The sequence below is a fragment of the Pteropus alecto genome, unplaced genomic scaffold, assembly GCF_000325575.1.
Source record: "Pteropus alecto unplaced genomic scaffold, ASM32557v1 scaffold78, whole genome shotgun sequence".
Lineage (NCBI taxonomy): Eukaryota > Metazoa > Chordata > Mammalia > Chiroptera > Pteropodidae > Pteropus > Pteropus alecto.
In genome coordinates, this window is record NW_006443124.1 from 6,347,338 (window position 1) to 6,361,297 (window position 13,960).

Sequence of the window (13,960 nt, forward strand, 5' to 3'; positions counted from 1 at the left end):
ACAATGGAACAATCAGCAACTTGACATGTGGGATGGAGTGGACCTGGGGTACTTTAGAAAAGCTAGACCTGACTGGAAACGAAATCAAAGCCATTGATCTGACAGTGTTTGAAACGATGCCTAATCTTAAAATACTACTCATGGATAACAACAAATTAAACAGCCTCGATTCCAAGATCTTAAACTCCCTGAAATCCCTCACAACCGTTGGCCTCTCTGGCAATCTGTGGGAATGCAGCCCTCGAATATGTGCTTTGGCCTCCTGGCTGGGCAGTTTCCAAGGCCGGTGGGAGCATTCCATCCTATGCCACAGTCCTGACCACACCCAAGGAGAGGATATACTAGATGCAGTCCATGGATTTCAGCTCTGCTGGAATTTATCAACCACTGTCACAGCCATGGCTACAACTTATAGAGATCCAACCACTGAATATACAAAAAGAATAAGCTCATCAAGTTACCATGTGAGAGACAAAGAAATCCCAACTACTGCAGGCATAGCAGTTACTACTGAAGAACACTTTCCTGAACCAGACAATGCTATCTTCACTCAGCGGGTAATTACAGGAACAATGGCTTTATTGTTTTCTTTCTTTTTTATTATTTTTATAGTGTTCATCTCCAGGAAGTGCTGCCCACCCACTTTAAGAAGAATTAGGCAGTGCTCAATGATTCAGAACCACAGGCAGCTCCGATCCCAAACACGACTCCACATGTCAAACATGTCAGACCAAGGACCGTATAATGAATATGAACCCACCCATGAAGGACCCTTCATCATCATTAATGGTTATGGACAGTGCAAGTGTCAGCAGCTGCCATACAAAGAATGTGAAGTATAATATCTACCCGTCATCAAAAATTACATCAGATAAGTAACCTATTTTACATAGTAGGGGTTAAATATCTAATTTTTACCAATGGTGACATTAAGCCTAATTTTCAAAAACCAAGTGGAGACTTAAGTTTTTAAAGTGTTTAAGTGTTTTTAATTTTTTTTTTAATGAAACCATATTTTAAGTGTTAAATGAAGCAATGCTCACATTAATTTGCACTCCTGTTGGAAAGTCTAAAAATGCTTACTTCAAAAAATAAGACATTTCTTGTATGTGATTATATACTATTGAGTGTAAACATTTACACTAAGGTCTCCATATGCTATTTTCTTCTACTGAAAACAGTTTGGAAAGAAGCTGAGCAGAAAAAGATATAGATCAATACTTGTTTGATCATTGTTTTCCATCCTAAGTACCACAAACTGGCTTGCTGCTTAAAAGGAGACTTAGCAAAGTTCTCTTGTATGATAATTTGGCATTTCCTCAAATCTACAATTTATTGCCAGTATGGGAAGTAAAATTTCATGTATGCTGAAGACTGGTAAATATTAAATACCCTTCTTCCAGAGTTTTTGCCTGAGTTAAGAGATATTATCAAAGTCTACATCATGAAATCAGAACCCTTTATGTAACTCTAATAAGCTGAGTGACTTTTTAATATATTTAAACAATGAATCCAACTGATTGTGAAAAGGTCTCATTACAATGAAATCAATACTAAAAAATTACAGACTTTGTATCATATGTCTCTAGTTTGATTTATAATGGACATGTTGATTTTTATGGCATTTAGACAATTATTTTAAACTAGTATTAAATTACCATTTTACTAATTAGTTTACTAAATCCTATATTTACATTTATATGTGAAAAAAGATTTAGAAAATTATTATGGAGAGAAAAGAGATAAACTGAGTCAATAATCCTATGACCTGCTCCCTCTAGTTTGAAAGAACACACAAAATTCTTTCTTTCTCTCTCCTCTCTCCCTTCGTACCCGCCCCCCTCAACTGTCATGATCAAAGATGCCTTGATAAACGGGTTTAAACCTCTTTCTTCTGCCTTTTCCTAATCTTCGAACCTCAAAGAGCCAAATTAAAAATAACAGTCTGGCAACAGGCATAACACTGATTCTTATTAGAATATATCATAAAGGAACCATTAAAAAATCACTTTCTAAATATTATAGGGTAAAACTTGACCTTTTAATAAAGATACATATTCATACTATAAGAGCAGTTTCTTCTAAGTGAAGGGAACAACATATTACTGAGGCAAACCTTCTCATGGTAGAACACCCTATATGCTTATGCAGCCACACAGTGGTAACCTGAAGATGGCACAGAGGTGAGGGGATTAAAGGGAAAGGCAGCATTTTAAAATCTGACTCACAGAAACAGGTTAGCTGAAGTTCAAAGGCAGCCAGCTAAAAGTGAGGCAAATGGCTAGCTGTATACAATCTGCATCAAACAGGGCAAGGCCCTGGACCTGCAGCTGAAAAGGGGAGAAGGAGAGGTTCTCTAGTATTAATATAAACATTCTATAATTAACTAATAATACCACATTTTTCATACAAAAAAAAGCCACAAGTATTGTGTTTCTTCTATTATGATCTCTATGGAGAAATTATAACGAATTTGGGATTTAGATGTGAGTTACCAATTTATACAGAATTTTTCCATAAACAAAATTCTGTGTATGTAGTAGCAAAAACCAAGAAATTAGACTGACTTGATTTTAAAAGAATAAGTATCTTTACAATGGACATTTACTGTATGTGAAAAGGGCACAAATCTTTAGAGAAAACCACTACCATTAAAAAAAAGTTATCTTTCCTTAACATGACCATTAACATGATATCCTTAATTCAAGGCATATTTTCTTCCCTGGACTGAATGGAAAACATGTTAAGACTACAGTTTAACCTCTGAGATTTAACTGTAATTTTTTCTTTTTAATAATAAGAGAGGGGTGTCTACATACATTTCAAAGAAAATGTCTCAGTAAAAAACAGACAAGATCACATATTACTGTAAAAACGTGCTCCCTACATTTTTTAGGGTAGGTAGATTAGTTTGGCAAAGGCTCAGCCCAGTGGAATTCAGTTGATCTTTAGCAGGGAGCATTTCATCTCTTATTAAACCAGTCCCTGGGCCTGCCTGGGCAGGGACAGAAGCTGATTTTACGGCACAGAGCACAGTTCACTGCTTCCCTACAGAAGAGCTGGATCAGAAACCCCTATTACAAACCAGAGCTCCACAAAGCTAAAATTTACCAACTCATTTATCAGGGTAATCACGAACATTTGTCAGGGGAAAGCTTTGTCACAATGCAACAGTGTCCTGTACACACAAGATTCCACTAGCCATAAAGGATAGCAAAGGAGTATTTTCCATTTTAACCACAACCAAAATTAATTGAAATTGTGAGTAGTAAATGGACCGTCAATCGGTAAAATCCTTAATGTATGTAGAAAAGTAAACTGGAAAAGCAAGCCATTCAGTAATTCAGAAGAACAGCATAGCCAAGGCCACCAAGGCACACTTTCGAGTTGAAAAATAACTGATTTTTTTACCCTCCATTTTTTTGTTTGTAACGTTCTAAGAAAAATGAGTGATAATGCCAAATAGCATTTCCCTTTTTCACTAAAGCGCAAACTTCCCTTTTGAATTGCCTATAGACGGCAGGATTCCATTTAATTTTGGTCTATTTGTGTTTCATTATCAGCACAGGTTTGAAGATGAGACTGTTAGTCATATGTGCTCTCTTTACCAGCTGGCTAGGGTGGAAGAGCATCTCAGCTACACTGCAGATCCTGCTAACGCAATTTTAGGGCTTTTGTTTTGTGGTTTAGTTTTATCTTCTTCAGCATCCTCTCGCATCTACTCTCTTTTTTTTCATTTTCAAGGTTAGAGGAAAATGACCACTTAATCAAGAACCAGAAAAATAGTTAAATCTCTCTGGATGAAGAAAAGCTAAAGAAGGTTATGATCCTGTACCCCACCTAGTAACCAAGAGTTAGTTTGGAAGCATTTATATTCATTTCTGTAGCTTGCCAGGGATTTCAATCACCTTTTTGAAATGAGAGTGGGCTGATAAATTTGCAAATCCACACACAGCTCTGAGAATATCCACTGCCAACATCAAATAGCAAAGATACTAATTTTTAAGCCAAAAATCTGCACTAACACATGTAATTTCTTAATGTGCCTAAGTTAATTTCTGTACCAATTCAATGAATGAAATTGACTGAACTTTCCAACTCCACTAATTATTAAAATCCATCTGCTTATTCTGATGCTAGTCACCAAGAGCTAGACTCCATCTTTCCAATAAAAATGAGCCCTATGTTGCGCTAGGTCTGAATCCTAAAATTCAAAACAGGCATACTATTTTCTTAAGGCACATTTCCTACACAGCTATTGGAGAAAGAAAACTGTACATGCCCTGTTCTCTAAAGTGTGGCTATCAATATGAAATTTTGAAAGAATATTCTTTATAAGCTGACATATTTCCATTTTCATATCAGCAATACAGGGACAGACCTGTCTCAAAAGTCTGTTTTGAAACATGCTTTTTCATATCTTACTGGTTAAAGTGCTTCACCCAGGAAAAGATAAAGGTGATAAGGCCATTCACAGATAATTAACTATTTCTGTTCCTAACCTAGGGCAAACCTGAATAATTTAAGGCAAAAAAAAAAAAAAAAAACAAGGAGAAAATGATGGGTTTACATTTTCATACTGTTATTGCAAATGTTTGGAAAAATCTGCTATTCCTTCAACTAACCTATTCTTCCTTGGTAATTAAAAAAAAAAGTATGATCTATGGAATGTTTGTTGAACCTTCCAATCAACACCTTGATTGGAAACCAAAAGTATAGTCCAAACGCATTGTGTTCAATCACCTTAAGAGCCATTGGGCGGCGGGGGGTGGCGGGGGGGTGAGGGAGGTAGGAAGAAAACATTATTACACTAGGGGTCTGAGGGAAAACAGTAACAAAGTACAGTGTACAGGAAAGTTTTGTTATTAAAATTGTGTATACTGTAAAAAGTGAATGTCTTTTTTTTTTTTTTTAGCTTTTCCTTGGTAATCAATCAATTTTGACATGTGAAACCTGAAAAACCATTTGTAACATAGAAACCTTAAATGAACAGTTGCTTCATACTATGTTTTCTACAATACCAAATGTGCCAGTTGGAAAAAGGGCAGCTAATCATTACCTGTCTTCGTTCAGAGACAGGCAAAACTGGTCTAAGAAGTAAAGGTAAGGGGAATAGGGAGTTGAGGGTTGGCTAAAAAGCCACCATACCAATAAACAATAGTCATGCAATAAGAAGCTTCTCTGTTACAAGCCTTAGCAACTGGACAAACAGCTGTCCGTGGGGTTCACAGAGCCTAAGGTTGGCCACCATCTCCCAACTTCCCTAATAGTAGACTGCTGCCCCAGCCTGGGGAGTTTCAAAAAGGCACTCAATACTCAATTACCTATCCCCAGCAAATAGCAACTTGGCCTGTAACTCGGGGTCCACTGGAGTACATTCCAGCAACACCTTGCACACCATTCCTGAGAGGGAGGGCCATAGGTGCTAAGCATGCTGGGATTTCTAGGATCTCTCCATGATTCTACCTCAGATGCCAGCTTGCTAAGTATGCACAGGGGAAAGGAAGGCAATATTTTTAACTACTGTCCACCAATTGACATTTAACATCCACAGGACAGGATGTTATGTCTTTGTAGCAGGAGGGGCAGAAACTGCCCTGGCCTTGAGGAGTTGACTTGCCAGGAGTCTGCCATGCTTGCCAAGATGCACTTATGGCTTCTTCAGGCCCAGAGCACTGCAGCAGAACCAGACAGGCTGGAAGAAACAAGGCTACTACTCCTTTCCTCAACACCCAGGGATAAGAGAGCTCTCACACCAAAAATCTCAGCAGTAACTGAAGTAGAGACAGGAAGCACAGCACAAAATCTTACTGTCAAAATCACCCGGTATGCACTAGAGAGCATAGGTGATGGTGGTTTCAAACTGCACAAAGGAACGAAATCCTACAGTTTATGGAGTTAAAAGCAGAGCTTGTTAACATGGTTCTCATACATTTTAACCTTGAAAATCCCATGTAAAGCTACAACTGATTTCTTTATCAGTTATTTTAATTAGTTTTGCCTGTATGCCACAGCATTCTCAGGTTCCCACTCAAATTTATAATAGATTTCTTCAAGGTCTGTTGAAAGAGATTTTTTTTTTTCTTTAAATATACCTAACCAGCTGGGTACTCAAATCTCCCTTAGAGAAACAAAATGTACTACAAATTGTCTTTCACAAAGAGAGAAGGGAAAAAGAGGTGAAAAGCATTGCAATTCCAAACAGCTCTCCTTAGCATGAGTTCCTCCTCATTGCCAATATTTTGGGAACACTCTTAAGGAACAGACATTGAGTCTCCCTTCCCCTATCCGAAGGGGACATTTTAAAGAGCAACAAATCTTCAAAGGCAAGTACAATGAGGCATCCTATATCCTGCGAAGCCCACAAACTGAATATACCATTCCTTTATGCATGGAGGCCCAAGAGCAAAGCCTAGCCCGTGATTTCCAACTCAGGACCTCCCACCAGAAACCCGACATGAAAGAGCATCTGAATAACAACTGCAATCACAAGGGGCAATGGCTCCATCGCCACCCAAAGAGAGAAGGCTGTTCCCACACTTGAGAACCAGATTTTAAAACTGCAGCCCCGGAAGCAATTCCCAAAAGCCTTTTACAACTTCCATCAAGAGATTTTACCAAGAACGACAGTACAGAGATGTAAAAATGTCATAACATTACCAAATACCCATTCACAACTGTGTTCAGTGCACAAAAACTCTATGCCCTGGTATTTGTACGTACGTGTACACACATGCGCAATCTCTAGATTGCTTTTTCTCAAAAATTATCAGACAGAAATACTACAGTCATTTATATTAACCCAACTGTTTCATCACTATGACAACTCAAACAGTTCTTCTTGTGATAAAAGTACTTCCCATGGCCTAGCTGCCACATACATAGAGAACAACTGCTCAGTCCATAAAGACTCAGAAAACTATTTATTTATCATTTACATATAACCTACTTCTATAAAGTCAAGGAAACTTAGCATAATACATTCATATGTATAGAATGGTTGATATAAGACTATAAAAAGGTCAAAAACAGGGATTCTTAACGCTAAGAGTTCAAAATATTTTTCATAGGATACAAGAACTCCTTGAAATTATAATGCAAATGTAGTATGTCTAGAGATTTCACCAGGTCCTAAAGGTTTTGATAACTCACAAGGCCCTAGTATAACAATGAAATAGTTATTTCGAGTATATACTGTTTTGGCTTTGATCCTCCTGGTGGTCAAGGCAAAGAACAAAACCAACAGTTTTCATCTGACCTGGGAAGCAAACTGGCTTTTTTAGAGGGAAAAGCCATTTAAGTGTAGAAATAAGTGAATTATTTATAAAACAGAGCCAGCTGTAGGAACAGTAAGGAAACATGTCAGACAGTAACTCCAGAGGGGTTTTAGAGAACAAACAGATTAGTTCTTCATGTCAACCCCTGAAAAAGCTAAGGGTAAGGAGCCTACACAAACATGTTGCATGCTTTGTTATGATCTAACCTTTGTGGTTACTCAAGGCTGGAACCTATGAAGTCAGTGAGGATGAACATGCATCAACTTAGAGCAGCTCATGTTTACTCCTTATCATATACCTGAGACCAAAACTATAATGTTTCATCACATAAAGGACAACCAGTAAATACCTATTCTATTACATTACAAATCTTCTAGACTAGGAGTACAATTTAAAATTTAAAAATCTTCCACTTCGTCATGAACAAAGAGAAGCGCATTTCATGCATTACCTCTAGTTGTGCTGGTAATAATCGTAAATCTGTTCCTTGGGTAAGAATCTATACGGTAGTAACTAAGTTCCTAAGAAAGAACACATTTAAAAAGATAAAGCATTCACTGATCTGACTAGCTGTCAGAAATTTAACTGTCTCTCTAAAATTTAAAATTCATTCTACACACCATTAGAAAATCCACCTATATTTCAACAGGAACATATAACACAGTGATTGAGTGTCCTGCTCCACACTTGGGCCTGTGACCCTAAAGACAAGTCCTTCAACCTCACTGTGCCTTGGGCCTCTCATTCCTAACATGGAATTCACTGCAATAACAACCATAGGGACATTTGATACATATAAAGTCCTGAGAATAAGCTGGCATGCAATAAATGTTCAATAAATACTTGCTATTTTTAATAGCAATATGTGGAGAACTGGATGTGGCAGATCCATCAAGAACAGAACATAATCATATTAAAGATATGTTAGAAATTCCTGTGTCACTCCCTGAAATTCTCTTTCTGGCTTACCTTCCCCACTAAGTTAATGTACAGTCTCCAAAAGACTGATAATTAGTGAGAGCTAACCATGTGGATGCATGTTTTGCATTTCACATTGATATAAAACCGACCATGTCATCTCACAGTCCAGTAATCTGCTTTCTAAAATGTATTATAATATTAGATATGACATTTCTCTGGTATGGCTTTATGAATCAAGGCTAAATTTTAAAAGACTTAGTATCCCTAATTCCAAAATTCCTTTTGGGTAAAGTAGTCATTTAAAATCAAGTAATATCTCTTTTCCTTGTTTAATAAAATTATACAGGACAACACATACTATTATCATAAATGAATTCTATTTTTCAAAAGAAATAATCTCGACATCTCAGCTTCAAACTATTTTAAGACAAATTACATGACTGAGAATTAAGAATCACTATGATGTTCGTTTTTTTTTCCTTAGAAAAAAAATGTACTTCAAGTCTACCACATCTAATTTAGGAAGCAGCCCATCCAATTATGACAGATTTGGTTCCTAGGCAGATTTGCCAGATTTCAGGGGTAAAAGTAAGGGAAGTATGAGGATTTAAAAACACAAAGATAACTCATCAGTTCAGTGCACACAGGAGGGTATGTTTTGTAATTGCTGGATAGTGATCATCCATTATTACCAAAATCTCTACTAAATATAAAGCTCGCTCAGAATTAACCTGTCTGAATGAATATACACATTTAGTCTTATCAGAACCTACAGATCATATGGCCCAGATTTTTCAAATCAAGAACTTCCTTCTTGGCATTGTCTTTCTAAGATCATGATCCAGTTTATCGAGCAAGAAAAAGATCACTTTATCTCCTCTTTCACCGACAACTTTTCTCCACTTTCTCACATCTTCTGACCCTGGGCTTGTTCACTTTCCTAATTTACTAGCACACAAACAAGCTTTACACATATCTGCTTCTCATGGCTCCTGGAATTCCAAAGATAACTACTTACTGAAAGGAAAATCATTCAGTTGCAGTATATCCACTGCTGAGTACCCACTTTCTAAGAAACATGCATAATTTAAAAAATACTCCTCGGCTCCACAAAACTAAGTGCCAATAAGCTGCAAACTGGTCCATGCAATTTAGGAAATACTACTAGAAACACTATCACTCATCAGCACTGTCTTCTCAGTCTACCCTCCCCTTTGTAAAGATTCAAGTATCAAATGAAGTTTATTCACCTGTTTTTACTTTCAAATGACCAGGAATACCAGTCAATTAAGAATAGTATCCTTTTGCTTTTAATAATTAAGCACTTACTCCAGCTCTCCGACCAAATAAAATCCCCAACACCCTTCACATCTTTAATTCGATCAGATATTTTGCTGGTTTTATCTGGGGCTGGGGAGAGTGCCTTGGGACATAGAGAACACAGGTATAGAGGACATGGTGGTGAAAATTTCAGAAATGCTGAATTCTTGGGGTAATGATAGGCAGTAATCCTTGTCTCCCTAGTCTATATTCTAAAATTTCACACCAGTTTTGTCAGGATTCCGTAGAACTGGCCACAAAAACACTAACTTTTCACGTGAAAGTTATGTTCTGCCAGTTTTTGCTCCAAATAGAGTAAAAGACAAGCATCGGGCACAGGTAATTCCATGCTAGGACTACCATATCTGATACACACTAAGAACTGTTAAGAAGTGACCCTAACAGTGCTACTTCTCTCTGAACAACCTCCTTAAATTTCCCTCGAAATACAACAGGCGAAAAAAAATGACAATGAAAAGGGAAAAGAATCTACTACCCTCAGCAGACTCCTGTAGGCATCTGACACAATGCCACATCACATCTCCCTTTTCTCCTGACAATCCCTTCAGGCCAGTGTGTGCAAAACTGCTCTCTGACACTTGCTATCATCTTCCAACAACTGGAGCCCATTTTATTATTGTGTTAAAGCTGCCAGTCTAAGATTTATCTATCACTCTACATGAAAACCTAATAGCAGGTGGTTAGGAATTTTCTTCTTTTTGATGCAGCATTCCTGAAGTGTCAAAAAACATCACAGTGCATAAGCAATATCATCATCTAGACACCCAATTTGTGCTTGCTTAGAATAGATGTGAGACAAATTAGATAGAAGGTGAAGAAATGGAAAACTGTAAAATAGTTTACCTAAAGTCTAGTTGATATTCCACCAAATATATCATCATCGATGATTACAAAATTTATTATTAAACAAATATATTTCTGTTAAAAACACAAATCTACCGGCTTCCCAAAACAATAATAGTATTTTAAAGATCTCACCTTCTAAGAATTTTATGTTAAATTTTAAACACACACACATATATACTCCTCAGTTTAAAATGGGGAAATAGAGGAGGAGAGACCCCTCTAGGGGTTAGATAAAACCTATGAAAGGCTAGACTCTTTATTATGATGTTATTAACTAGCATTTAAACTAACTGAATTCCAAGACCTGCTATAAACTGAGATTAAGCATACTACAGACGGCACAGATTGGGAAAGGGAAGGATGAGAAAAATCTAAATTTAGTTTTTTGACATACTAAAGTTGAAATGTTTGTTAGCCATTCAAACAGAGATGACAAGTCCAGGGTAAAGACCTAGGCTAGAAATATAAATTCTGAAGTCATCATCAGTGAATAGAGGTATTTAAAGTCATGAGACGAATGAGATCACCAAGGGAATGAGCGTAAATGAAGAAACTCACAGAACCACACTTTTCTCCTACACCAATCTGAGGAATCTTTTAACAATATCTATCAAATGGCAGTCAACAACAAAAAAAGGATGAGTTTCAAGGGCGGCATCCCCTCAACATCAAAGCCACTTCAGCAAATCATGTTCCACTAGAAAACTAATGAGAATAGGTCAATTTATTTGCAAAAATAATCTGAAACATTATATATCAAAGGAATTGTTACCAATTAAGAGTCTGCACATACACTGCTTTAGGAAGTGAGAACTACCATGAATCCATCATTCATCACACCTCTGAGTATATTCTCCATGCCAAGTAGGTGCTGCAGATGGCCCTGCGCTCTATGAGGTCAATAAACTAAAGAACCAATGAGAGATCATGGGACAATAAGAAAAGCAGGTTTTAATTTGAGAGGAAATGAACAGCTCACATACTTGAACTGTAACAGCCAAATGTTCAATAAAAAGACAACCATGTAATTTTCTCTATCTTGATAGAGATTTGGGTTACAAAGTGTATGCATATATCAAAACTCATCAAATAGTACACTTAAAATTTGTACATTTCACTGTATATATAATATTTGCCACTAAAAAGTTTAACTCTAATTAATAACATGCATGTCACAGTGTTTAGACGTGTAGTATACAAGTGTTTCTGACTGACTGAAATGCATCAAAACAATAACATAGATTCAGGGATGGAATATGTGATAAAGCAAATATAAAAAAAATGTTAATCACAGAATCCAGTATATATATATATATATATGTGTGTGTGTGTGTTCACTGTACAATTCTTTCAGCTCTGTATGCAAATTTTCACAATAAAATGTTGGGAGAAAAGGAAAAAATATAATTACACTTTGTAATTTATGGTATTGGCAATCCAACACACTATTCCTCTCAACTAGACCTATACGGTGTTGCATGGTAGTTATGAACTTGAATTCTGGAACTAGATTGAGTTCAAAGTACAGTACCTCCACTTACTAACTGGGAGACCTTGAACAAATCATTTAACCTCTATGTCTTAACAGTCCCAAACTCATGCTCTGAAGATTAAATGGAATGCATATAAAAGCCCTTAGAACAATTCTTGGCACACAGTAAGCACTCCAGTGAGAGCTGTTGTTGTTGTTATTACTAAATGATTTTTGAATAATTTAACAAGTACTACTTTAACTTCCACTATATGAGATGCTAAGGTGATGGGCTTGGCCCTTTCTCTCAGGAGTTTATAATTTAGTTGGAGATAAAACTTACAATATTCACAAATAACTAATAAAAGGGAATAAGCCCCAAAATGTGAACTGGATGGTGCCACCTAGATTACTGATATTCAGAGAACAGGGAGGACACTGAAGCATGCAGTGGGGAAATGAGCCTTAAGCTTGGTACAAAACACCAACAGGATTTCAATATGGCATGGTACAGGGGTAGCCAGAGCCACTAATATGACAGATGATACCCACAAGTGCAGCTACTCACAGTTTGTCCAGGGTAGGGTCATATGCCAAGGGGCCTCTGTGACCAGGAAAGGTGCTTAGATTTAACATGGTCAACAATGATGGCCACTCCAAATTTCTGGAGATGGCTGGGATATGATGATCAAAGAAGTGATTTTAAAAAACATATCCTGGCAATTTTTCTTGTTTTGCTGAGAAAAATGAAACCCATAATTTCGACTATCAGAAAAGGGCTGCTAAGGAAGATGCATAAAGAAAAGAGATTTATTTAAAGGACAGGCAAAAGGTAAAAACCAATAGTCAGATGAGATAAAACAAATGACTCTCTCCAAGAGCTTTGCTCAAGAGAAATGGGCAGTAGGCTGGGGACATGAGAGAAAAGAAGTAAGAAATCAATCACTTATCTGGATGTACTAAATAAAGAGAGCCTCCAAGTTCCCAAGTTAAATTTCAAGTTTTCACTATTAATCTCTGATCTAAAACTATTTTCTGAAAAGATATATAGTTTCTCCATGCATCCATGGTTACAGCTTTCTTTTCAAGTGTCAATAAGGACTTCTCATGAGTTAGACATGAAAAAGGCAGAACCAGTTTCTACTTTGTAAAGTATGGGGCAAAACTCTTGCTTGGGTCCCATTCACTCTAGTAAATTCTATCCCTTTTTCTAATTTTAATCGTGTACTCTCAAAATTTTTGCAAGACCAGGGAGATATATGTGATCTAAAATCATTTAAAAGTTTTAAACTTTTATGACAATAATATCTAACACCCAAATGTGGTACAAATTTTACACAGACATGTAGGAGCACAGTATAGTGGCAACCTGTTAATTTTACTCCCTCACATACTACAAAATAATCTTATTATAAGGTCTAATTTGTTACTTTCATATTTAAGAGGTTCATTAATGGCTTCACTGTTAGAAACCTCAGTGGAACTGCTCTTTTTGTTTAAAACTATGTGGTATGGCTGCCAATACAATGTTAATAAAAGACTCAAACTGTTATCTACCTCCCATCTTAACAGAAATTGAAGATGAAAAATGACTTCTTAAGGATTACACTTCGCAACAGCAACAAGTTTCAGAATTTCAGAATTCTTTCATTCCCTAATTGCATTTAACTCTACCATATCTTTAGTCTTTCTCCATAATTAAATACTTTTTCTTTATAAGACTCTTACAGAAATCCTCATAATTATAAGAGCTCTTCAATGTCTCAAATAAAAACATACGTTTCTTTTCTTTCCACATTTTCATTACAGTCAAAACTAGCTGATAGATTTCTCCACTTAGGCAAACCATGAAAATTATCAGATGTCCACATTTTTTCCACATGCCCAAACTTTTCCCACAGACTTAAGAATTTCACATTTTTATTTTTATTTATTCCCTTACCAAAGTAAGGAAAAACCTAAATAAGGAGAACCGACTAGAAATCAACTCTTGTTGCTTTTTCCAGCTTTCTACAAGAAGAAAAGGGACATGCTTTCACCTCTGCTGAGAGTAACAGTAGAGAGAGACGTGTCTCACCTACCAAATACTTTATGGAAGTGTGGA

At 36.6% G+C, this 13,960-nt stretch overlaps 2 protein-coding genes across 8 annotated transcripts in view; one reads left to right on the plus strand and one right to left on the minus strand.

The window, feature by feature from the left end:
- LRRTM2 (leucine rich repeat transmembrane neuronal 2) overlaps positions 1-4,509 on the plus strand; it is a 7,574-nt gene extending 3,065 nt beyond the window's left edge. The window contains 2 exon segments of the mRNA XM_025040781.1: positions 1-9; positions 11-4,509. The exon segment at positions 1-9 is cut by the window's left edge and continues 736 nt beyond it. Of these exon segments, the coding sequence (XP_024896549.1) occupies positions 1-9; positions 11-842 (841 nt within the window). The 3' untranslated portion in view covers positions 843-4,509.
- CTNNA1 (catenin alpha 1) overlaps positions 1-13,960 on the minus strand; it is a 301,788-nt gene that overhangs the window by 57,232 nt on the left and 230,596 nt on the right. The gene's annotated exons all lie outside the window — the stretch shown is intronic.